The sequence below is a fragment of the Lichenostomus cassidix genome, chromosome 7 (genome assembly GCF_008360975.1).
Source record: "Lichenostomus cassidix isolate B80296 chromosome 7, HeHo_3.0, whole genome shotgun sequence".
Taxonomy (NCBI): domain Eukaryota; kingdom Metazoa; phylum Chordata; class Aves; order Passeriformes; family Meliphagidae; genus Lichenostomus; species Lichenostomus cassidix.
In genome coordinates, this window is record NC_139488.1 from 12407306 (window position 1) to 12433862 (window position 26557).

The 26557-nt window shown below is 48.7% G+C and overlaps 1 protein-coding gene across 4 annotated transcripts in view; it reads right to left on the reverse strand.

Moving 5' to 3' along the window:
• Window positions 1-16656: 16656 nt before the first annotated feature.
• NRP2 (neuropilin 2) overlaps window positions 16657-26557 on the reverse strand; it is an 88129-nt gene continuing 78228 nt past the window's right edge. For 2 of the 4 annotated variants that reach the window (XM_085066242.1, XM_085066243.1), the window contains exons 16-17: window positions 20766-20834; window positions 16657-20084 (exon numbers count right to left, since the gene is read on the reverse strand). In XM_085066242.1, the coding sequence (XP_084922368.1) occupies window positions 19831-20084; window positions 20766-20834 (323 nt within the window). In that variant the 3' untranslated portion in view covers window positions 16657-19830. Of the gene's footprint in view, window positions 20136-20765; window positions 20835-26557 lie in introns of all 4 variants that reach the window. The other 2 variants (XM_085066240.1, XM_085066241.1) reach the window with 1 other exon arrangement.

A 26557-nucleotide genomic window follows, 5' to 3' on the forward strand; every position in this document is an offset into this window, starting at 1 on the left:
CGTCATCTCTAAGAAAAGTTGATTAGGTCCAGTGGATTTCTGACTTCTTTTATGAAGAAGCTGTAAAAAGTTCTTTTCTTCTGCTAGTGCTTTTCTCCAGGGAGTTGTTGGCAGGGAGAGGCGAGTGTCTCAGCAATAATACATTTCAAAGTTATTATGCCAGCAGAAAAGAAACACAAGGGTTTGAACTTGGTAATATATATTTTTTTATGACAGGACAGAACTCTAAAGGGGCCCTCCTGCTGTGCAGACCTCCCTGGGTTTGCAGGGCTCCTGGCTGACTACACTGTGGGATGACAGCGGCTGCAACTGGAATCCTGTTTCAGGCCTAATCCTTCGAGAGGTTCTGCCACTGAGCTGGCTTCCATGCTGGCTGGGAAAATGGGGATTTGGATGGAACCTGGCTGCCCCTTGGGCATGTCCCTTCTTCTGACTGTGGACAGACAGGGGCCCTTCTCCCTCCACCTACCAGTCATGGTGACACATTCAGGTAGCGAGCAGCGCCACTGAGCCTGAACCTTTGTGCTGCTGTGCTAATGGTAGTGCTGTCACATAGGAAATGAGTGAATTGCTAGCTGAGACCTCTTCTTTTTGTAATGATTAACCTTCTGCTAATGATTTGATATAATATTGAGCGACATTGAGTGCTGTGATATTGATGTTTAATGTGTTCCAAAGCAAGGGCTCAGGAAGCAATAAAGATTTACTCCAGCTAATGTGTGAGGGCTGGGTTGTCCCTGGGCCCTGCACTCACTGATGGCCTGATATGTTTGCCGTGGTGTGGCAGCATCGTCTAACAGAAGCTGAATTTCTGGCTAATAATTTAATGAAGGCTTTGCTGTATTTCCAATTACTGGAAAAAGCCACTATTCTATTGGGATACAAGTTATAAAATCAGCCTTCATATTCCAAGGAGCCAGGGGAGACCACCTCGTACCGCTCTTTTGGCTCTTGATGAGTCCTGCAACAAAGCCTGCCTGCCCCATGGCAACATGTTGGGCCATACAGAGGTACTGCCCATGAGTCTGGGACGTGGCTCCCAAATGGAGGAGAGTAGCAGAGGCAGAGCACCTAACTGGGGCACCCACCCCACCCCAGGACCATCTATGCCCCACTCATGGCTGAGGTAGATGGAGCTGGTGCAGGCTGACACCACAAATAAGATGGCGTGGGAGGAAAACTTGGAAGGACAAATTACTGTGAGTATTGATTCCCCTGACTGCTTGCAGAGGGATTTCATTTAGCAACACTGCCAATGACATTATGTGCAGCATCTTGTCCATGGCTGGTTCAGTGGCATTAAGAGAATTACTTTGGCCTAATGAATAGGAATAAGAATATTTCAACCTCCTCCCTGGAAAGTAATGGTGGATCATCAAGTGTGCAGCCAAGTTCAGGTCTAGTCACTTGCCAAGTGAATGCAAATGACAGGTTGTTTCATTTAATGGATGCCATGGTGTGTTGGCCAAAACTGTTGTCTCTTTTCTTTGTGGATTGGTTCCCCCCCGCCCCCTCTTCTAAATCAGACTTTGTCTCTAATCCTGATTGGCTTTTTTTTCAAGCAGAAGACATTTTTGCTGACTCTTGCACTGAAATCTGTCTTGTAGATTGCACCAAAACTCCTCTATCAGCTGTATTTTATGCTGTGCTATGGGAAGAGGCAGAAGCTGGTGTGCTGGTAGTGATCACTGCCAGTCACTGCCAGCCTACTGTGGGGCCACAGCTCCCTGTCTCCTTCCAGCTTGGAGCCAGTGAGCTGCTCCATCGATGTCAATGCTTCCCCATCACTGACACCACAGGGACACTGTGGAGTCCCACATGCTGGCCTGGGGCCATTTGCTGGCATGGTGGTCTGGTAGCATCTGGGCACCTGGGTTTGTACAGAGCATTTGCAGTGCTCCAGCACCTCTGCTGTCAGCTGCCATTCAGCCAGCATCCCCCAACTGCTCCCCGCCAAAGCCTCCCTCCTCCAGCACGGCTCATGGAAGTGCTGCTTGACTCAGCTGCTCTTGTTGGCAAGAGGTTTGCAGGGGTGAAAGTCCCTGTGAAGGGCCAGTCCCTCAGCTGCTGCACACCCACCCAGCCCATGTGTGAGGTGGGTGCTCAGAGCTGCAGGGTCCAAGTGGTGCTAAAGCACAGCTGCAGCCCCAGCCCAGCGCAAGGTCCAGCCAGCCGAGGCCAGGGGCACTGACACTGGGGGCGTGGATGTAGGGCTACACACACAGGGACTCCTCGAACACAGGCTCTGCCTCACCATGGTTCACCAATTAGATCAGCATGAGACAAAATATCATCATGAATTCACATTTTCGGGTGGGACGCGATGTTTTGCTTCATACAACAGTGAGGATTTGCAGTGGCCAAGGGTGGGCTTTTTCCCTGTTCTTTTGTAAAAAAACAGAGAGTGTTTGCAAAGTAAACGCCAATATTTCAGCTACAGACTAGTCACCTTTCAAACGAAATGGCTGTGACTGCTCACTGCCAGTTAATCCTTGCATGGAGGTTTTTGGTTAAAGAGCTGGAGGGAGGTGGGGTTTTACTTATTTGTTCAGAATCAGGGTTCTGTCCTAATTAATTTTTTAGTTGACAGGTTTCTGCTTTGTTTCTCCAAGTGTTTTGATGTATAAGCAGAGATGTCACACAGGATGTGTGTTTGCAAAAGAGGCTGATGGGAAAGATCAAAACTGATTTGTTATGTTTGCAGAGAGAGGGGCTCCGTATCTGTGAAACAGAGCAGGGAGTGACTGAAGGCCCCAGACACCAGCATTTTGAAGCCGAAATTGTGGTTGTAAGCTGGCTACCAAAGCCCTGCTGACCTTGCAGAAGCCATGATTTCATGTCAGATCTCTGTCACGTCCTGATGCTCCTTTCCCAAGTCCCAGCCTCTGACCTGCCCTGAACAAAGTAACTCAGCAGAGATCTGGGGATGAGCACAAGGGTTTCTCTAGCTTCAAGGCTGAGCACAGCACTGAGCACTGCTGAGTGATTTAGGAATGAGCTGGGCTGGGAGAAATGGTCTCTGACCATTTGCAAATAAGCTGCAAAATCATGCTCACAATAGGGCTGCGGAGCTGCCTTTTGACTGGAACCATGCCTGGAAAATGTATTTCCCAAGTGGGGACTTCAGCCATTACAAATCCCTGACTGATGTGGTCGAGGAACATGGCAAACACATGACCCATTACCATGATCCGCCAGGCTGGATCCTGCTAATGTGCTTGTTTAACCCTCTCCAACACTACCCAGAAGCTTTTGTCTCTGAGTGTCTCCAGTGTTAGCCCTTCCTGATGCAAACCCCCCATCCCCACAGGCACAGGCAGATGGGAGCTCCCTGGAGGAGAGCTGGCCTGGCTGCTGGGAAAGCAGCAGTGGAGAGCATGGGAACAGGCAAGGAGCTGGCTGCACTGCTCCCACAGAGCCTGGGAGAGAGTGCTTGCTGTGAGGGCTCATTAGGGCAGTGGCTTCAGTGCTGCATGGGGTGGGATAGAAATTGTCACCTCTTTCCTGACACAGGACTTCTGAAAATCGTCAGTCCCCCTGGTTCTCTTTCTTCTGCCTGGTTTGCTTGCAGCCTTTGTTCTTCATGGCAAGCCATTGCCAGGGTGGATGGCTGTGGTGTGGGGTCTATGATGGGATGGATGGAGATAGTATGGTAGTCCTGTCTGGGCTCCATAGCAAAACCCCTATGCTTTATGGACATGATATCATGGTTTTGCGGACATGGACACATGTGAGGAGCTCCCTGTTCCCCCCTGCAGCTTGCTGAGGATGTTCACCTCCACAGGCAGACAGTGAGCTGCCATTGTCCTTCATGAGCTGTTCTAACTTGTCTCTAACAGGGCTCCAAGAGCACAGTCTGCCTGGGATGATTGTCATCCACAGCAGCACTGTGGCTGGGCCTGAAGTTGGTGCCAGCTGAGGCACTTGGCTGAGATGCACAGTTGTGGAGCTGGGTGCTCTCAGCTCTCCAAAGAGCTGTGGCACTGTGTTCTGACGTTGGCAGAGGCTGGCACTGTGCTTGGTGAATTCAGAGGATGCTTTTACACAATTGTGGCTGGGAAGGATTGAAGACGGTTTCTTCATCCTTTTAAACAATAGGTAACAGCAAAATCCATCCCCTGCCTCTTTTAAAGACGGCTCCTTTTCCTGATGGGTAGATAGATATAATGAGATTCTCAAACTCGTAAATCTGCTGTGACTTTATTACCTGCATCTGTTGGAGATGATGTGAAGAGAACTTCATACAGAGAGGACTCTTGAAAGGTTACAAAGGGAACCAGCAGTCTTCAGAAAATCTTCATCTAGAGAAAACAGCCAAGAAAACCCACGTAGGAAAAAGCACTTGAGCTGGATGAGCAGGTGTCAGGGATGAATGCAAGCGACATGGGCCATGGGGCACCTTGTTGTGAAAGCAAGCTGAAGCCAGTTCCCCATGTGGGGCAGCTCTGGTGCAGGAGCCACCCGGTGGCTGCTGTGCACAGCCCCCAGACCAGCACCAGGCATGCAAGGGGCTAGCCAGCACCCCTACCCTCGCACCCAATACCTCTGTGCTGATAAGGAGGGGCACAAACAGGGGCAGAGCTGAAATGTGCTGTGCCTTTCTTATTTGCCCTCTGGCGAATGTTGCCCCCATTTCAGCCTCTGCCCTGAGGCAGGGACATTGGTGAGAGGCATCCCCGTGGCTGCTGAGTCTGCCACAGTGGACAGCCCCGTGGGTGGGGTGATGGCGCATCATGGCCTCACCACATCCCCATGCTGCTCCACCTTCCCTCTGGGCTCTCACAAGGTCACCCTTGGGACCAGTGACATGGGAATGGAAAGGGGTGCAGGAAACAGCCACAGAAATTAACTGTGTGTTAAGCTGGTCAGTAGATCAGTGGGGATCTGTTCGGCACCCAGGTGAGCTGATGGCAGCTCTGTATTTGTTGAGGAGCCATGGTCCAAGGACTGGCAAAACCCTGGAAAGATTCCAGTAGCTCCTGAGCAGACGGACTATTTCTCAGCTGGGACAGCCTGCTCAGTGTGGCCGTGGCCAAGAGAGTGGTAGGAAAATGAGATGTCACAGCCTGTGCCTTGCCCTAGGACCAGTGGTCAGGGAGCTGTAATTGCCAAGCAGGGGACTGCAATTAGTGAAAATGGGCTGGAGGTGGTTACCAGAAGGTGCAGCCTGCTCCCAGAGCACAAGCTGGTGTGCAAGGTCATATCTATAGTTTGATGCAATGATGTCCTCATGATGCAATTTGATTTTAGGCAGCGATTTTAGTGGTGGAGAACTAGACTTAAACCTGCCGCTTCCTGTTGCAAGGGGGAAGATGTTTTTGGTGGCCTTCCTACCCCAGGTAGCCTCTGCTCTTGCTGACACCTCACCCTTGCTGATACAGGGAGGCAATCCAGAAAGCAGAGCTGCAAGTGGGGAGAGAGCAGATGACATCTTTAAGCTGTGATCATTGAAGAATATTAACTGCTCTTGGGCTTTCCGACTGCCAAAAAGTGATGCTTGAGCAATGTGGCGCCAGGAATCCTGAAGTCACTTTTGTAGCCTTGGAAAATGCAGCTGCTTTGGGATTTCAGCCCAAGACGGCTGTTATTATCCACTGTGCAGAATGGAGCTTCTGTTGGGAGCTTTTACAAAGGCCATCAGTCTTCCCAAATAGTGGTTGTTTTTATCACCTGGCAGTAATGATACTCTCTGGTCCCTTTAATATCTGAGTGTGTTCCCAAAGTGAGACTGGGAAACTCATTTAGGGCTTGCCCCCTCCAAGGGAAACAGCTTACAATTTTCTGCCAGGTAGCCCTACTGTTGTGAGAATGGGCATGGCTCACCTAATAAAAACCTTGCTGACAGACACGACCTCCTGGAGGTTTATCTGAGTCGTTTGTTGTGGAGCAGAGCAACATATATCAGGGCTGAAATAGGTGCCAAGCAGCAATCCTAATGCACGCCGTGTCTTCTGTAATTGATTCGCAGGCAGGACAAATACCCGGTGGAGAGCGCAAGGGGCCCTGCCTAGTCTCCCAGCTAAAATGTTATAACACTGTGTGAAATCGTATTGCTGAAGCCCGTGGCTAAAATCCAGCTTGTGGGCTGGCTGGCTGTAAAGCTGCATCACTCAAAATATCCCCGTCCCTGCATGCACTCGCTGGGGCACTTGGGCTCCAGTTCAGAAGGAAACATATTAAAAAATGGATCAAAAGTTACGACTCTTGTCAATAATGTGTGTGCAGCATTGCATGTGCATTGGCTTCCATTATTTGGCCAATGCTGTTTTATTGTCCCTCCAGGTAAATGTTGAATGAAGAAAGGCTTTGTCCAGTTGCTTATTTTGGTCAGTAAATGCTGTGGGTGCCCTGGGGGGAAGCTCTGAGTGATGGCACCAAAGCCACCTAAAACCATGGGGAGTTGTGAATTTTATGGATGGCTAAAGTTGATGGGGATGGCTTGGTGTGGCAGTGTTGCATAAAGTAGTTGGTGGCTCTAGGAACACCCCAACTTCCCTGCACTAGGGAACAGCCTTAAATTTTGTTGCTCATCTGGCATCTCATACATACACATATATGATATGGCATCTCATACATACACGTGGGGGCAGCTGTGGTACTGCCTCCCCATTGTTTAGTGACTGGGGAACTTGGTGGGGGGGGGAGGTCCCTGGAGAGGTGTGAAGTGTCACTGGATGCCCCTAGGCAGCCTCCCCAAAAATACAGGCTGGCTGGGGGAGCAGGTAGCAGGGAGAAGCTGCCATCTCCTGCGAGCTTCTTAATTTCATCAGCTGCACAGGGCTGCTTCACCACGCATCCCCCCCGGCATGGGATCAGGAGGAATTAGAGATTTGATCCTTGGGAAGGGCTGAGGGAATGTCTTACAGTGTGAAACTGGAGGAGCTCAGCTTGTTTAGCTTATTAAAAAGAAGATCAAGAGGTGACTTAATTGTGCTGTGTGAGGTACCTTCATGGGGAGAGGAAGGCAGGTATTAAAAGGCTGTTTAATCTAGAGGAGAAAGGCATCACACGAGCCCGCGCCTGGAAGCTGAAGCCAGACAAATTCAAATTGTGAATCAAACAGACCTTTTAAAAAGCGAATGTTAATAAAGATTAAACTACCCAGGAGAGCAGTGCATTCCCTTGCCTTTGATATATTTAGACGCAGACAGGATGCATTTCTGCCCCATACACTTGAGCCATGCAGGAATTACCAGGCTTGGTAAGGAGTAATTGAATGCCAGACCCAGCCCTGCATCAGGGAAGGTCAGGTGAGATGATCTAATGGTCTCTGCTGGCCATCAGTGCTGCCGTGCCTGGAGGCTGTGATTTGTGTGCCTGTGTCCAGGCAGCTGGCAGGGACACGGCTTTACCAAGAAAAATCAGTGGGGAAACACAAGGAACGTGGCACTGTGTCAGAAGGGACAAGAAGACAAGTGAAGACTGATGTGTGTTTGGAGTGTCAAAATACTAGAAAGGAAAGTCTTCTAGCCAGAAAAGGGCTTTTTATTAAAAAAAAACCTGTTTAGCTCTGGACACTAGCAGACATGTACATTTTTTGTGCTTAGCTACCCCTAATTTTTCTCACAATTTATAAAAAATAAAGTTACCCCTCAAGTGTTATGCTGACCAGGAAATAAAGGCTCATTTGAGGAAAAACAAAGACAAGTCATATCCCAATTTCATATAAGTAGGGTACAGTGAAATGATACCTGAAAACCTCAGTGAGACCCAGGAGTGGCTCAGGAACCACTGCTCGCTTGACAATGCTAGAGTATGTTGTTAACTTATTTTCCTCCTTATGTTTATGAGCCACTCCCCAGGGCTGGCAGTTGAGTATGGATGCAGAGAGGAGCTGCTGTGGGGTGTCCTTCATAATTTTTAAAAATACTGTGATTCAGCAGAGCTCATCTCCTACTCAGGGCCCCGAGTCCCTGTCCCAGCCCTGGGGGATGGCCTGCATGGAGCAGGATTGTGAGATGCAGCACCAAAGTGTGGAGGGATGCACTGGGCCTCAGCTGCTCCCAGGCTGAGCGATGGGCTCCTGCAGCAAAGGATGGAGCCCGAGGGAGGGCTCTTGCTGAGAAGTTGTTCAAGGTGCTTTTCATAATATTTAAAAAATGTGTTTGCTTCCTCTTGCAAATGTTCAAACATCTTTAAAGTGTCTGTGGTGCCAAGCTGCTTGTCGCCCTGTTTTATGAGAAATAAGCTTTCTTCAAGGAAAAGGAGCAACAAAAAGCGCAGCAAGCCCAAAGTTAACAGCGAGCAGACCGAAACTAAATTAACACCAGCAATATTTCAGCTGCCCCTCCGAAATATTGTGTCTCACGGCAAAGGGTCTGGGAAAAGATGGGATAACAGATTGCTTTAGCGCATCTTCATGGTGTCTCTGCGGCACAGATGAAGCTCAGGCTGGGTGTCCTTCCCCTTGCCAAGCCTGCAGTGAGGACTCAGCCCCCAAAAGTGGACACTGGGAGGCGCTGGCTTGGCAGTGCCATGAACACCCCTGGGTCCAGCACCACAAGGAGATGCAACTCGGGACACTGTAGCCAGACAGTTTAGAGAAGCAACACCTGCAAAACCAGAGCATGAGCCCAAAAAAAGAAACAGTGAAGAAGAAGCAAGGGACAGGGCAGGAGAGCCTGGCCTTTCTCCACTGCCCTAAATTGGAGGCGAGAGAATGGGAGCGTTAGCCATTGGCCATGGTGTTACAGCTCCGTGTGGATTACGTTGGCCAGCTTCAGTGATGAAAATAGGCAGCCAACAGTGAGCTCCTCTTTGTAACAGAAAATAGTCAAAACAGCTTGAAAACTATTCATAATGAGAGCTCTGAGAACAGCCGATGCTACACACACAGAGTGAATACTGTCATTAAGCACTCTTTGGATGACAGTCCCAGCAGTTCATTATCCCCCATCACTGCCTAGGGAGGGCGGTGGAGGAGAGAGAGAGAGGTAAGCTTTTTTAAAAATAATCCTTTTTTTTTTCCCTAAATTAATCTCCGCTGTAAAGCAGAGCACCAAAGGAGCAGTATAAAGGCAGCATCCTGCCTTGCCAGTGACCTCTGAGGCTGGAGCGTGGGGCCCTTGCAAAAACCAATGCCACAAAAACACAATTTCAGCCTTGATTTTATTTAATTTGCTAATGGATTGTATTTTTTTATATATATATATATATATATATTTTTTTTTTTTATTTTTTTTTTTTACAATTCAGGTTCTGGGTGTATTTTCTTCCCCTGAAAGTGCAAACAAAATTTACTTTTAAGACCCTGGCTAACATTTCTGACTCATACTAGGCAGCATCTCCAGCAGATGTGAGCTTCAGCCTCACCACCCGTTCACCATGAATGATGCAGCAGCTGCTGGGAGCTTCCTTCTCCATGTGAGAATTCTCATGTGCAGGTTGTGGCTTCCCTATGTGGAAGCAGGTGGGTGTCTCAGACTGTACCCATGAAGCCCCTCCACGTGGGGACTGCAGGACAGGGGGAGAGCCAGGACGAACAGCTCTTGTCCCGAGGTGAAGCAAATCCTGTGGTTATCTGTGTAGGGAAGAGGTGCAGGATGCTTAGTTGGGCATGGGCAAAGGGCTGGCAGCATTGTCCATGTTTGCAGACCAAGCCAAAGTGTATCCTGTCCAGGCTAAATGGGGACATCAGCTGGAGGTGTTTTATAATTAGTTCCTCATTTGAAGAAGAAGTGTTTGGTTTTGTCAGGGACAGTGTTACAGTGCAGACTGGGTCTCCTGACCAGAGGTTTTTAGAATGTGACTATCCCCATATGCCCAGAGGAGCCTGGTACCCTCTCACTGCCATCCAAATTCATCAGGGTATCCCTTGGCATCAGGAGGAACACTAGTTAAAACTTGTGCAAATATTTCCCTAGCCGGCAAAGTCACCTGGGCAGCTGTGATGAGTCACTGTGGCTGTGCGTGGCTCCCTGCACTTCATCAGCATTATCTTTCCTTCATCTCCAGTATCTGAGGAAAACATCGTAACTTATTCCCAAGTCAGAATGCTGAATCCCTTCAATTCCAGCAAAATTGCTGCGTTCACAACTTTGTCATTATCCTGAAGCTGATAACCTCAGGCAGAGGTGTTAATTTTTTAAGTCATTGGGCAATGTCCTGTTTGTGACACTGGATATACAGAAATACAAGATAAAGCGGCCCTTCCCATCCTCCCAAATGATCCACCATTCCACCCAGCCTCACTGTCCTCCTCAGCCCTTGAAATAGATCCTGATTTAGAGCTGCTTGGCTGTAGGTCCCATTACAGTCCTGTCCTCACGTGCTGTGGTCTGGCATTGCTGCACAGCAGGGACTGCAGATCACAGTTGGAATGGTTTTATCCCAAAGCAGTACAGTGCTTGTTCCCAAGTGTGGCACTGCTCTGTTTTAATGAGTTTTGGACATGGCATTGTCAGCAGAGCCCTGGCTGTTTGATGATGGTCAGTGGGGATAATTAACCCAGTGTGTGCCCAGAGCCTCATCCCTGCATGTGACCCTGGCAGGGGTAATGCCAACAGCATAGATGGGCTGTGGCTATCTGAAACTGCCTTAAAGGGACCTACTCTGACCCATCTCTTCCTCTTAAATTGACGCTAAAGTTTCTAAGCTCAAAGTCTAACTTCTCCCTTTGGAAAAAAAGACTATTTTTGAAACAGTTCCAAGTGGGACTCTGACTTGCTCCATAATGCCACCAGGCCCAGATTAGGATGCTCCTTGCTGATACCTGTGTCTGTACCTGGCCTCCACAGAGCTGGTGGGGACAAGGCTGGGGCTTCTCATCCCAGGGAAATGGGCTAATGTGCTTTGCACCATCCCCCTCCCTGAATCCCCAAGGCACACAGCCCTGTGGGGGTGCCTGGGAAGGGTTAACTGTGCTGCTGCCTTTGCCTTTGTCCACTTCAGCATGTTCCTTGGTGTTTGTCCCAGTCCTCTGGAGTGTGGTGCTGCTGCAACTGGAAGGAACTCCTTGAATGGCACCAAGTACTTGTGTATTTGTAGTTCAGAAAAGCAAGAGTTACTGAGATGGTTTTCCCTTTCCAGGAAGAAAGCCAGAGCTGGGACTGGTCTTCTCCTCCTCCTTTCCTCTAAACCAAAACAAACAGAACTTTTTAGCTGCTTCAGCAGGTAATCACTGCTTGTGTGTCAGAAAGAGCCATGGAAAACTCTCTCCTCGACACAACTGGCCTGCCACATGTTGGCAGGGAATTGGCACCTTCGGGGCACTGGGATTTTCTTGCAGTGGCAGCAATGGGCAGTGGTGATGGGACAGCCTGTGGCAGGAAGTGGTACAGCTTCTCTGCATGTCCCCATCCTCATCCCTGTCCAGGCTGTGAGGGCTGGGCGGCCTCAGATGGTGCTTTTGCTTAGGCAGGGTCACCAGTATCTGGGAAAGCCCCCCAGCAGGGGGCCAGGCTCCCATCACCTCCTGTGTGGGTGCAAGAGAGGGATGTAGTGAGGACAGGGATGGGTGTACACAAACCATATCTCCCTGGCTGAAACGGCGTTTGTCACCCATAGGGAGCGCCAGGCCTGGTTTCCTATGTGTTTGCAGAAAGTCTCCTCATCCAACAAAATAAATAAATGGATAAATAAGAATTGCTGGGCGAGATGTGGTGGCAGAGTGCCAGTCCCAGCATAGCCAATTCATTTTCAGTTCTCATTAATTTGGACTGACCTTTGCTCACATTTCCACCACGAGCCCGTTCAAAACAAGGCAGACATTTAACTCTGTTTTGGGCAACGTTACTCTAATGTGGCTTTTTTTTTGCATAGCTCTCTCTTTTATGGTAAGCAAATGTACTGCCAACTTTTCTCTTGCTATGTACACCAGCGAAGGGAACCAGATGCTTTGTGTTTTCCTCCGAAATGTATCTGAATGTTGTTTTTTGTTTAGTGTTTCGGAGGGAGGGCTGGCTTACAGACAGCATTTCATAAATCCAGTCCTCACTGCACGCTGTTTCCCAACTTACAGCGGGTCCTGGCTGTGGCTTCTGGCTGGATTTGCGGTCTCTCCTCACAGTGTGGCAGCAGCCCCTGAGGCGCTGAGGGGCTGATTCCCAGCTGTCCCACTCTCAGTGGGGCATGGTTGCCTCTGGGGCAGATCCCACTGGAAGGTGAAAAGTGTGGGGCAGGGCAGGCTCATCCCCACACTTCTTGCACAATAGACCATCCACAGCCATTGCCTGTGGCACTAGAGGAAGCTCTGGGATCAGCCTGGAGACACATCCCTGGGGAAACAATCTCCAATTCAGGAATGGGGTTTGCTGCTTGTGGGGAGCAGGATGTGGGTACTTGCCTGGTGACTGCTGCTCTACCTCTGGAAATGGAGGGGTTTGTCTCCCTTACGCTCGGCGACACTGGGGCCATATGGGGCTGCCTGTGCCCACCCCTCTTGGCCAGGGGCTCAGAGCTGGTGTTTTTTGCATGGTGGGTGCTGCTCCTCCTTCTGTCAATAGAGCTCTGAACTGTTGAAGCCAACCCAAGAAGTTCTTGCTGTGCAAGAAAATCATGTAGTCTTGGGCAAGATTGTCAAAAATACCTGTGCCACCAGGGCACTTCTAGCCATTTAAAATAATTCCTGTCCTCTACCTCCATCTGTACTTCTGCTGCTATTTTTATAATCACTCTTCGGCTTTCAACTCCTTATCTTCTTTAGCTTTCCTTCTCCTTTTCACACTTCATGCCCTAAAATCTTTTCATCACCTTTTTTTTTTTCTTTTTTTTGGGGCTCTGATTGGGCTTTATTTCTTCTCCTCCGTCAGATTTATGTGAGTTGTCAAGTCCAGCAGCCGTTTGTCTCTGCCTGATGACAGACTCGCGTCCCACCCCCCTCCGAAATCAGATTCATGGCTGTTCTTTAAGGCCCTTTAATATTTTAATGCTCTGACTATAAATTCCATTTTCTCTAAGCTTCAATCCTTCTGTGGGCCTTCCCGCGGAGGGCCGGCGGCAGCCCCCCCGCTCTCCACCGTGATTTGCGGTGTGTCACAGGCGGCGTTTGCCATGGCTTTGCTCCACGCACAGCAGAGGAGGGCAGGGGAGGGGAGCATAGCAGGAATTCGCTTTTCCTTAAGCTCAAACGATTCTTCAAACCTTGACAGGAATTGACTTTTTTTTTTTTTTTTTTTTTTGCTTTCAAGACATGATTTGTTGTGGGCTTGTTGTGCTTTTTATTAAAATGCTCTCGTGGAGTGCTTAGAAAGGTTGGCTTTGCACAGCCTCAGCTTCCTTCTTTAATAAATGCAGCCTCGGCTTACAGTTTTTCCCTCTGATGTGTCAGCTGGGGGACTCACTCTCCATCTCAAATACACCCAGACTGCTTAAATCATCCTTATTTCTCTCAGAGGGAAGAGAGACTTTTGCTCTCCAAAACTTTTCACACCCTAAGTTAATAAAACTTCTCTGCTGAAAGGGATGGATGTGACACTGTGCTGAGGATTTCACGGCCGAGCGCTGGATTATTGCTGTGGTGTAAAAGGCTCCCCAGCCTTGGTAAGCACATTGAATGTCTTCGTAAAATATGAGGTTGAAACGCATTTGGCAATGGCTGCGTTGCTCAACACAGCCCATCAAGGAGGTGTCCTGTGCCTCTGCTGAAGCCACTCTGCCTGGGAGTGTACTTCCAGGGCTGCAGAGAGAGCTGGGCTGGGAGCCAGGGCAGAGTTACTCTGAACAAACCCGAGAGACCAGCGGGGCAAAAACAGTGCTAGAAATTTTGACAGTTATTGTACAGAAGTCAAGTCTGTTATTAAGTATGAGATTGGCAGCTGATCCGAAGGGTGACAAAGCAGCCCTGCACAACACCAGGAGGGACCTGATAGGAAATTATCAGCAACATCTGGGACAGCTATTTCCTCTAGGTTTGTAAACATTTAACCAAGGAAATGTTAGCAAAATCTATTGCAGCAAACAGTCCTGAGCCACCAGCATGCACTGGCGCACCCTGCAGCCCTCCACCCACTGCAGCAGCACAAGGAAGCAGAGCTGTATTTCTTCCCTTGATTTTTGGCACCCAGGCCAAGGCGGGGGTAGAGCTGCTGAGTGTTTAATTCAGTGCTTTCCATTTTGGATATTAGTGGTGCAACTGAGTTATGACACAGGAGCCGAGAGAGGAGTCATTGCCTCTCAATACATTCAAGATTAGTTATTTTCCCATTAAACTGCTTTAGACATGGTGAGTTTGTTGCCTCAAATGGCTCACTGCATGTAACAGGAGTTGAGAGGAAAGCCTAGTCCTACCTGATCAGTGTGAGTGACAATAAGGACCTATTGAATTCAATGCAGATTTTGCTACAGATGTATACAGACCAAAACTCAGTGTCACCCTCTGTATTTACACCACAGGGCTCTACTGAGAAGCCACAGTAAGGCTGAAAGGACACAGCAGGGACACAGCAGTGGTGGCACTGGCTGCAGTCACATCCCTGGTGCTCAGCTCACCAGGAATCAGCACTTTGGGGTTCACCAACACCTCAAGCCCAGGTTGGTTTGTCCATTTGGGGTGTAAAGTGGGAAGGTGTGAATTATTTCGGTGCAGCTACAGTAAACAAAGCAATCCCGCTTTTATGGGAAGGGGCTATCGGGAGCTTCCTAATGGAGCAAAGGTGCCCTTATGGGTGCTCATCATCAAGGTCTAGGGAGCCTGGCAGTTACAGATGCAAAGGCCATGTGCTGCAATGGACAGGCTCCCTGTGCTCCCTTCAGGGAGGAGCTGGACCACCAGCCTCCCTGCCTGCCAAAATCATTGTCCATGGCAAAGCTGGCACCAGGTTTCGCTCAGTCTCATTGGATGGCTGGCAATAGTGCCAGGCTCCGGGAGACAGAGGCGTTCTTCAGAGAGAGGCAGGAGAGAGTGAGGCAACAGGAGGCTCTACTTGCACCTGCCTGCAATTAATTAATTAGGAATCCACTCATTAGCTCAGCCCCATGGCTCCCCTCACTGCCAAGCCCCCAGCTGTCCAGAGAGCAAGTCATTATTTGAAAAGATTTCCCATTAAAACCAAAAGCAAAAGAATATTTGAAAGAAAAAGGGGCAAGAGAAACAGCAAGGGTTTGCACACGATTGCAGTCAGCTCTAGAGATGTGCTGGAGTAGCTGGATCCTCATCTTGGAGCAGCCTGAGAATGGTGAAATCGATTTCATTAGCCTGCTCAGCCCCTGATTACTTCAGTGCCACATGAAACACCCCCCGTGGCTCCCCACGGTCTGGCCTCTGCTGGCAGTGGGTACCCTTGTGGGCATGGCAAATGCACCGGGGCACCCCGGGTCCCACCCCATCCTGCCGGCTCCACAAGCAGCCCCACCCACGTGCAATCCCAGCTTGTGCTGAAAAAAACTGCCTGAAGATTTCAATTTCCTGAAGTGGGTGCCTGCCCCTCCTTGGTGCCCAGGCAGCAGGTTCAGCCCAGCTCACAGGCTTTTAGCCTCTGCCAGAGAGCACATCTGCTTTGCCTGCCGTGTTTCTATTACCTGCTCTCTGCTCCCTGCGTTAGCCGAGGCTCCCCTTAAACCGCAGTGATTTACAGGCGGTGTTACGGCAGGACAGGTCTGACACTGATTGAGTCGCTTATCTGCCGTCTCCGTCCTGCTCTCTGACAGCCTCTCCCCCAGGTATCAATCTGCACATCAGTTCTTTATTCCTGGGTGAGAGGAGAGCTGTCAAGGTTGCAGCTACACTGTCATCTTCATCTAAGCTGCCAGCCACCCTTCATCGCTTAAAGACCCTCTTTACCACACAGACGCTTTGGGAGGGGGTCATCGTGTTGGAGATGGCAGCAAAATTTCATTTGCTCTCAAGGTGCCCAGGGCTTGATGGATTGGCTCTCATTTGTCAGGGTGCCCATAAATAAACAAGCATATCCAAGCCATAGGTTCAGTCCCACAGCTTCTCTCTTCTGTAGCCCTGCAGTGGCTCCTGGCTGCCTGCTGCAGGGTGCTGGGACCCCTGTGAGACACGAGGCTCCCCTGGGCCTAGGCTTCCCCCAGGGCAGTGGGACAGAGCCGAGGAAGGATGGAGAAGACGAGTATGTGGAGCCAGGCTCGGCACTGGGGTTTGTCAGGAGTCCACACTGTCTTTGTGTGACACCAAAGGACGGGGCTGAAACTGAACTGCAGACCAGCCCATCCCAGTCAGTGCCCACTTGGGCAGGTTCCTAGAAACAGGACAGGAATACCATGGGATACCAGCACCTGCACCTTTGTGAGGTGGACAAACTGAGACCAGCTGGTCCCCACCAGAACACTTTAGTTATAAATGATGTTTTTCATAGCCTAAAACTGCACTCTTCACTGCGATCACTGGCAGCATTGGGCAGTGGCAGAGGGTGACAGGAAGGGATCTGCATCCACTCTGGGGTTTGGTCTCCGGTGCTGCTTTTGGGCCAGTGCAGCTTCCAGCTGTCCCCAGCTCTGATAGAAGAGGCTGTGTGTGTGCACTGGGTCTGCATTAAAACCCCATGTCACCTCAGTGTGCCAGGCAGCCAAAGGGACAGGGTAATCCAGGGTAATCCAAAGGGTAATCCAAAGGGACAGGCAGTGCACAGCAAAGGACATCAGTGGGCATGGCCCTCTGTGCCTCCAGTTGCACCTCAATTCCGTACTGCCCACAGCCTTCTTCCAGTTTGGCTTCCTTGTTGCTGCTCTTTCATGAATAAAAAAGCCATTGAAACATAATCTCTACCATAATGTTTATTAAATAGTAATTTTAAAAGGTTTTTATACAAATCATATAAACACAGTTTTATTTTTTGTTTTGTTTTGTTTGTTTGTTTGTTACACCAAAGAATCACAGTAAAAGCTCTTTAAGTCCATAAGTCCTGGCTCAGCCAGTGAACGGTCAAATACCTTGAACTGCAAACCTTGGAGAATTTCCATTTCTGCATATAATTTCTTAATGGTTAATTCCCATGCTCACCTCCTGCACCTTCCCACAAAATGAAGTCACCCAGCACTACAGCCCACCCATTAGCAACATGTCCTGCCATGGGAAGCGTGTGGAGGCAATTGCCCATTTAAGCAAAGGCATTAATGCCGATTTTTTTTTCTGAATTTCACAGAGCGAATTGCAATCAGCAAACCTAATCTATTTGCAGAGGAGGATGCAATGAATTGAATGCACTGATGACTTTTCCCCCGCTCCCTGTTGAAGTTACAATCAAACACAGTTTTCCGTAGAACAGTAAAGCACCTGGCAGAGGTAAGTGAGGTATTGGCTGTGCAGCATTATCGGCCTTCTCTCGCCTGGCAAGCGCACACGTGGGCCCTGCCCCAGCTGCCAGGGGCGAGCGGGACACACGGGCTGGGCGCTGCTGTGCTGGGCCTGTGCCACCTTAGTGCCAAGGTCAGCAGTACTCTCCTGCCCCAGATCAAGAGATACATTAACACGAGTCAGTCCCACGGAATAAGTCACATACACGATACATACAGAGAATTCACGTGCGTGTGCAAACACACTATTTCTGAATATATGTATATATGAACTCTTCTCTCTGTACGCCTACTAGACACCATAACATCACCTTTTTAATTATATATTTTCACCTATTGTTTGCCTAAGTTGTCTTTTCTACTGTATGGTCCTTTTCCATTCATCCTTCCCCTCTCCAGTGATTTGAAGGGGATAAAATCACAGAGCAGCAGCAATCCAGCTTTGAAATGGTCTGGTACATTTCCTCTCACTGCCTCTGTTTCTTTTGTACAGTAAAATAACACCCCTGTGGAATTCTTCTGTGAAAAACACCAAAAGAAATAAGGTGATTCGAAAGGAGAATCAGAGACACATTTACTGCTGTTTTGTCGGGTGCACAGTGTGAATTAAAAAAATGAAGGCCTTTGTGTGTGCGCATCTCTGCATGTGTGTACGAACCACGGATGCTCTGATGACGTAGGTGCTGTATCTGCTCCCCCAGTACACGTGAGTCTTTCTTACAGCCAAGAAGGGTTCTTTTTTTCTAAAAACTTATTGTCTGAGGGAGCTCTTCGTGAAACAGTAGACAAATGTTCCTATTCCCACAGTACTGAGGAGCAGCTGTGACACTGCTCATGTGTCCATGCTCATCTCCTCTCCAGATGTTGCTTGTGTCCCCAGACACCTGGACTCCTGCACAATGTGTTTGTGGGGCTGGGCAAACTGAGCTTCACAACACATCACACCTTTGTCAGTGATAGTTAGTGAGGAAAATAATTCCATACCCAACCCAAACTATTTGCCAGGTAAAATATAAAAATCAGGACATGCCAGGTATTACCAAAGAGCCCCTGGGAAAAAAAACCCAATGTGACAGAAAGGTTTCTTATTTATGTATGTGCAAGCTGATAGAAGTGATCCATCTGTAGTGAACTGGAAATGAAGGCATCGGTTTGGGGTTCAGCATTTGAAGTCTTTTCTCCGTTCAGCTGTTTTCATAACACTCCTCTCCCACAGCACAGTGGCAAGTTGAGAGGTATCAGCTGCCACACAATGTAGCCAGACCATTTGAAAGTAGCAGGACGAGATTTCTGCTGGGTTCTACCCAGGGAGAATTCTGCTGGGCAGAGAGTGGTGAAGAAGAGCATTTTGTGGGGAAGGATGAAGGCCGCACTTGCTGTTTGATACAGCACTGATCATCAGCTGGAGGAAAAATACTTCTTCTAAGGCACTTGTTCAAAGTAAAAAAAAAACCAAAAAACACAGCTCATAGCTAGAACTTGGGGTTTTTGCTACTGTTCAGGAGCAACACAGCTTTGCTCCAAAGAGGATATGGCGGCAGCCGTTTGGTCCAGCAGTGCTGATGGCACCAGCTCACACCCCCCAGCTCCTGGGAGAAGGGGAGCACCAGGAAGGTGAGGGGGTGCCAGTGGGCACCATGGCCAGGCTCCCCAGGGCTGTGGGCATGGCTCCACCCTCTCTCCCTGTTCATTTTCCCTCCCTGGCACTTTGGAGAGGCCTTGGCACTGTACCTCAAGTCAAACCCCAAGTGAAGCCCCCTTCCCAAAGCCATTGCGTAAGTGCCAGCAACCTGACAGACTCTACCTTTTGTTTGCTGCAAATTTCTCATTATAGCAAAAAGAAAAATGGCAGGCTCAAGAGGGGTGGGAGATTCAAATAAAGGCCTTCCCGATGAAGGCTTCAGCTGTTGCAATCAAAGATCTGGATTTAATAAATGGCTCTTATTCACAAATCACTTTAAGGCTCTTCAGCTTCTCTCAAAGAGGTGCTTCTACACATAGTGTTTCCCTTCTATTTTCTTTCTTAATGATTTCAGAAAGTGCTGTTGTTACTGTTGACACTAAAGCCAGTATCCCACCTTTCCCCTGCTACCAGGAGAAGTAAAGTTGAAGGTAACAACATGCTTCCATTTTCAGGACTGCAAACTGCAGCTTCCTGTTCTTAGCGTGAAGTGCACAAATCTCTACAATGATATCTAGACAGAGTCTAAAATGGACAGGGGCTCCAAGTGTGTGTGTGTTATTTCTAAAGAAATCCCTCAGCCTTCTCAGCAACTCACCAGAGAAAGGAGGTGGGAAATAATAACCAACATTTAGTTTCTCACATCCAAAAGGTAAACCAGGCTCCCTCACCACAACCCAGCCACTCACATCAGCAGAAAATGAAGATGAACCAAGAAACAAAGGGCTCGGTCCCCCCTGGCCCAGCACAGTCTGGTTTGCAGGAAAGCCACTCGGTCCTGGTGGAGTGTGACCTGGCAGCAGGACCTGGTGGCAGGAGCAGTGCCTCCCCTCACTCCTCCTGCTCCCCTCATTCCCTGTTATGGCATTCAGTTCCCATAGAAAACAGCAAAAAATGTACTCCCCTGCCAGCCCACCTCACTGGGCACAAAGCCAAGGGTGATCCCCAGGCACCCATCAGGCCTCTGAGCAGCACTTCTGGTGGTTCATCTTGACCTTGTGCTTGATGCCGTCGTACAGTTCGAAGTTGTAGTTCTCCAGCGTGGTGGAGCTCCGTGAGGACAGTCCAGCATAGGAGCACGTGCAGTAGAGGAGCAGACCAGCGCAGATGGCCCCAAGGAGGACACCGAGGGAGCTCATTGCTATAATGGTCACCAGGATGGGATCCAGGGTGTATAGCCAGCTTTTCTCTTTGTCCAGCTTCGGGGTTCCTGGAGAGTTAGTAGAGAACAGTGTGTCGTTCCTATCCGATCCAAAGTAATCTGCAGTGGAACGGGCACTTATTATCCAGGGATCACTTTTTATTCCCCCCTCACCTTTATATATTTCTTACTTGGATTGTGATGGCTTTGCAAGAGTTAAAGTATGTAAAGTATATAAAGTATGGGAATATCTCAGCAGGATTCACTAACCCAGGTCTAGAAATAAGGTGAAGCACCAAACTACCAAGGAAGTTAGGCACCCTGATTTACTTTAACACATCAGACAATTGACACAGCATGCAAGCGTTTTGCACCCACCAAAACTCTGGCCCTTCCAGTGCCACTGGGTTCAAAACTATGGAATCAATCTGTCACAGGTCTCAGACCTAATTTTCTTCATTTACAAGTCAAAATGCCATGCAAGCAGCAATTAATGCTTAAAAGATCAGTTTCACTTGTCCTAACACAAATACAATATATTGACTTTGCAAGGTTGCTGGCTGTTGAAAAAGGAAAACAGGAAAAGAAAATTAATGTCTTTGAACACTAAGCCACCACTTCAGTTTATGTCCTCAAGTGTGTTCTAGCTCCTAACTTCACTAAAGCTGAGGTTTGTGAGTATTCTTAGCATCTGACACTGAAACACAAGCTGCCACAGCTGAATTGTCCATGTGGCATTTGCATACCAACCTGGATCATCGTTGTCTTCAAAGTCTTGCTCAGAGCTTGGAAAGTCATCCTCCATTCTTGGGAAGTTCACTAGAACAACAAAATGGGAAGCACTGTTTGTTAAAAGAGGCCTTCCAGGTGCATCATTGCCACTAGTCACTGGATTGTGAGACCAGCCAGAAGAAAGTAATAGTCAAACTTCTACAAGGCTCTTCCTCATGGAGGGAGGAAGAGCCCTTTATCTTCTTCCCTTAGCCAAAGTCAATGAAGACTCTTGCACACTTGAGAGAACAGAATCTTCACACTACGTCACATTTCATAACCACCAAATGAGCAGCTTTTAAGAAGAAAAGAGAGTGAGCGAAAAGCAAAGAAACTGGACAACTTGAATAGCACTAAAATATTGTCACTGGTGCCTCCATAATGGCCATAATTCACTATTAACATGCTCATGGGTATTACCCTTACACCTTTGAATAGGATCTTAGTGCCTGTCATTACTTGCCACTAATGCTGGATCCATTTAGCACACTACTTTTCATCTTTTCCCGTACATCTTACTGGATATAGAGCTTCAATGACCCAGCTCCTCTTTGGGTTTCATGTAACTTCACAGTAATTTGAGGAATTCATGTATCATCATTATATGTTTTAATGTAAAAGCTGGTTGAGATGGAGAGAGAGGCAAATGGGTGTCCATATCTAGGTCCTTGTGTTAACATTTCCTTGATCCAAATTCCTTTTAGTGGTGACATTTCTTTCTATTGTTCAGCACAGACCAAGGACTAGTAACCAAATGCACATATTATAATCTGAGCAGAAGTAAGTTATTTTCCTGTGCAGTCTTCCTATCATTATCTCTGCGTACAGTTACCATGGCTCTTTTTCACTTTTCCAAAAGAAAATGTCTTTTCATTTCAATCTGCCAAGAGTTTTCAAAGCTGACTGTAACTTGGGGTCCTTAACTGAGAAGGTGTCTCAAAATGATCAGGAATGCAAAAATTCAGGGACTAGAAAGCGATAGAAGTCACACCTTGGAAATAGTTGTGGTTGGAACCAAGATTACTTTGTGTCTTGTGCCAAAATGGCAAGAAGACTTTAAAGAGGTTACTTATAAACAACCAAAACCAAAGAATGTAACTTGTGCCTAAAAAGCCATGTGCAAAGAAATTATTCAAAACCTTATAAAAGAATATTTCTGCATATTTGCATGGGTATTTAAGACTTGAAAAGGCCTCCTGGATTGTCAAATACATTTTTTTGCTATCCCAGACAACTGTGTCAGGCAATCCATGGCAGCTACATTTCAAGATTCTTTTCCAAAGCAGGGTCTCTGCTTGAAGTCATGCTGCCCCAGCACCACCTGACACCTGACTGCAGCAATCCTCTGCTGGTACTAACGATACCTTCCCACTCCTCGGGCAGAATTGTATCTGCACCCAAAGGTTTAAGGGATTTCTTTGAATTTTCAAGCGAGCCTAGCAACAGGAATGCACACAGCCCAACATTTGCCCCTCCTGCTGATGAGTTCTGCATCTAGTGAGTCAGGTAGTTAAGGTGACTCAAGGCTGCTGGTACCTTGTTGAAGAAACATAGGTGCACACTGCCTTCTGTAAGTCCTCACTTCAGCAGCGAGTTCACATGATTTCTCAACAGTTCTCGAACTGACAGGCCCAGATGGCAACATCTTAGGGCTGGGAGAACTGCCTGAGGGCCTCTTGCAAACATTTAGAACCAAACATGTGGAAAAATAACTTGCAAAGCAGTTCACACGTGGAGACGTTTGCACTGCTAGTCACCCACTGGAAGACAAGCAGTGAGATTTGCCATCCGTGCCACCCAGAAACTGCATGTTGCTCAAAGACAAGCAGAGGTCAAAACTGGACAACAGTCTGCCCAAGGAGCCCATGTGTGGAGAAAGGCTGTTGGAAGTCATTTGACTTTCCATATTGTAGCTGCTCTAAATTTCGTGAGAGAACAAGCGAGCAATTTGATCCTTTTGTTATTTCCCAGGGTAACCTTGAGGGAAAAGCCAGAAATAAAAAAGTATTGGTTAATCAACACTTTCAAAAGAACACCAGTTCTTCCAGCCTGAAAGGAAGGAGCGCTGGGAAAACTTGAAAAGAGAGAACATTTATACAAAAAGCCCAGCCCAGAAACTATTTACTCTTCTAGTGATTTGCTCAATTCCCCATGCTAATTTGACTCTTAAGTCCTGCTTAAATGATACTTTCCTACTTGCCCATTTTCTTTCCTCCTCAGGCCCTCATTCTTCTGTTCCCCACATGCTATTTCATTGCTATTTGATTGTATGTTATCATGCAGGGCTCTACACCCTCTGGAAAGCTTTAGAAAAATATAATGCGACGTTTCTTTTTCCATACTGGGGATTCTCGAGTCATTAACTGAATCAGCTCAGGCTGTGTGGGTGTCTGTGGGAATTGAAGCTGGTGGTCTCAGTTCAGTTCCTAGAGGAGATGATTTAGAATCTAGCCTGTCACAGAATTTAGCCTGCTGTTTGTCATCAATTAGGCTCCTTTGGTACAAGTCTCAACAATACTGTCACAAGCGGAGCAGGCCACAGAAGGCAGCTCCCTTAGAAAGTGGTGCCCAGAAAAGACCTGCAAGCTGGTGGGCAGAATGGGAGAAACATGAATCACTCTGTGTTGTGGACAGCTGCTTCCTTAAAGGGTGTATTCCAGGCACAATTTACCTCGCATTTTAAAAGGGAAAAAAAATATACTAGAGAAAGGTAGTTAAGAAAGTTAGGGGGAAACTGCAATTAAATATGAGGAATGATTTCTCCTGAGTGAGAGGCTGTTTTTTAAAGCCTGTGTGCCAAATGATAGCTGTGAACACCTAACCAGTCATGGCCAAAAGATGATATTAGCAAGATGATGTTGGAAACAGCCAGATGCTGAGAAAGGCTGTTATCTGTTGGATCTGAGAGCACTGCCAGCTAAAAGGCTAATTTATGGGACCTGAAAAAAGAAAGATGAAATTCTAATCAAAGACAAGGACAGATTTAAGTACCATGTTTATATGAACTCACATGGAGGGAAACCAGGAGAGAATTAGTATTTCCAGAGATTAAAGAGCTTCAGTGTACATCTGTTTTAAAATAGTAGCAGGGGTGGGAGGGATTGTGCCAGAGGTTCTTTGGTGTCCCACCGCAGACATACTTATGCCTCTGGCAGGGAAGCTCTCCAAACCTGCCCGAGGCAGCTCACCTCTCTGAAGCTGAGCTCGGCATGTCTTATGGCCTGGCAGGTACTTCCCACCACCACAGCTGCCCTCCTGCATGGCCTCACCAGCAGCACCACCACCTCGGGCAGAGACCTCTGCTCCAAGCCAGGAGCTATTGCTCTGGAGAGAACACCCAGCCCTGATTTCTGGAAACTGGACACATTCTCTCAAGGCAAATGACAACTGTCAGGAAAAAAAAATTGCTGTTTCTTTCTAGCCTGACTTTGTCTGGTTTAAGTCCAGACACCAGGTGCTGCCTCCTGCCAGGTCCCTACACCTTGGGCCAGAGCTCAATCACCCTGCATCTTTCTCTACACACAGGCAAATTATGTGTGGTGCCTCTTGGAGTCTTTCTGAGCGAACAGAATGAGCCTCTCAGCAGGAGGTGGCTTTCCCAAACAATATATCAAACTTGCAGCAATTTCCAGATATTATTGCCTGCCTAGAGCTGCTCTGGCACAGGATAGCCTGGCCAGGAGAGCACCCAGGATGCACTTCCAGCATCCCTGTGCTCCTGCTCCCCACTTTCTGCAGCGGTCCATGGGCTCTGGGGCTTAAAGTGATGCACCAGGTGATGGTGGTTTGTGAGCTCTGCTACCTACAGTCTTTACTTTCCAGTAATATCTGTGGCTGTGCCTGCTGGGACAAAAAAGCAGAGCGTGTAGGAGGAAGAGAAACAAATTGCTGGTTTTGGGGAAATAAGCAGCACATGGTTGTTTCCCCACTGTGGAAAGGACTCGAGGGCAGCCAGCTACATGCTCACTCCTCTCTCCTGCTGCTACAACATCCCTCTTGGCCACTGCTATCCTGCCCACCAAGGGGAGCGTAGGAGGTACACCACTGCTCTGCTGCCAAACAGTACCCACGAGGGTCTGAAATATTAAATGCAGCCAAAGCCAGGAAAATGGGGTCAGAAATTGCCATTTCCCAGCCTTGGCAGAGAGAAACAGAGCTCCAGCTCTGCTCTCATCCTTGCTTTTCTCTCTTTGCTCATTCCCAGTCCTTTTCTCTCCGCAGCAATAGTGTGACTCCAACACACATCATTTTGTTTTGACACAGCAAAGCAGCCGCCGTGGCCTTGCCTTGACACCGCTCTGCTTGGCGGCTGCGCAGCGCTGCTCCTCTGGCTGGGAGCCCCGGGGGCTGGGGGTGACACCTCCCACCCTCGGCAAATGGAGAAGCGCTTCTCAAAGCAGCAGCACAGACTCCAGGCAGAAACACTCCCTCTGAATCTCCCATTGCTCTATTTCCAGCTGAAAATCCACCTCACTTCTCTCTTTCCCACTCCCCCAGAAACACAGGACTACTTTAGTTTACAGAAGGGATAAATCCCTGCCAAATTTCAAATTAAAACAGTGCTTTGGCTACAGTTGAGCATTAAAGAAAGCAAACAAGCTGCCACTCCCCAGCTCGGCATCCCTCCGCAGTGCCGGAAGCCCTGGACCTTATTCTCTGATTGCCTTAGGGCTGCCCCGGCGGTGGCCGATGGTGCATGCCACAGACCACCACAGAACTATCGGCACACTGGGGGCACAGATAAGCCTCTTATATTCCTTGGGCTTCCCATATGAAGGTAAGGTGGGAAGTATGGCTGGGCAGGTGAAGATCCCCCACCAAAAGCACTAGGAGACATGGAGCCAGGCTGGGTGCTTGGTGTGGAGGTGGCCACGAGCAGGCAGGTATATTCCAGCCTCAGTGCTGCCCTCCAACACATGGCAGCCGGCCCTGCTGCACGCATGGCAGATGGCCAGGGTGGCTGCCCCAAAGGAGTACCCTGCCAAAGCCTCCCTGAAGCAGACACATCCCCTGTTGCATCCTGACTCCTTCTCCAGCGTGCCCTGCTTTTGCACCTCTCCTCAGCACCGGCACCAGGCCAGGGACACGGCGGTGGTGGCATGTGTGCGTACGCCACGACAGCAGCATCACACAGCGTGTGTTTCCTCTCCCTCTCTCTCAGTGCTGGACTACCCGGGAAAGGAGCTGACACGCAGCTTTGGTGCTCTGTGCTGGAGCTCACCTATCCCAAGCCAAGCAGCTCCTCGGCCCAAGGGTGGCACTGTCCCCTCCACTGCCACAAAAGGGCTCAGAGCTGGGGGAGAAGCCGGCAGTTTTGTGGCATCCTGGTACGTTTATCACCCTCCCCGTTGTTGCTGTTTGTTTTTACAGTGCAATGGCTAACGACACGATTCCTCAAACTGGCAGTCACGCCTGCAGTCTCTGCTAAGAGCCGCCAAAGCCACTGATGGAGGAGCTGTGGCGGAAAGCCAGGCGGCTGTCCAAGCTCGCCTCGGGGCCTCGCCTGCTGTCTGCGTGCCTCACTGCTGCCCTGACACGGGGTAAGTGGGGGCTGGCCCCGGTAAAGTCAGTAGGTTTTCACAGGGTTTCTAGAGGGGTAAAAATCCAAACATAGCTCCATGCACATCCTGGTTTCTACCTTGTTCCCTTGTGCTCGGCAGCAGAGGCATTTCAGCCAGGCCAGGAAAAGCCAACCTCATCCCCACAGCCCTGGAGGGAAAGCAGCTCTGGGGTCTCTGTGCCAGGTGTCATCCTGCAGGTGCCTGCTGTGG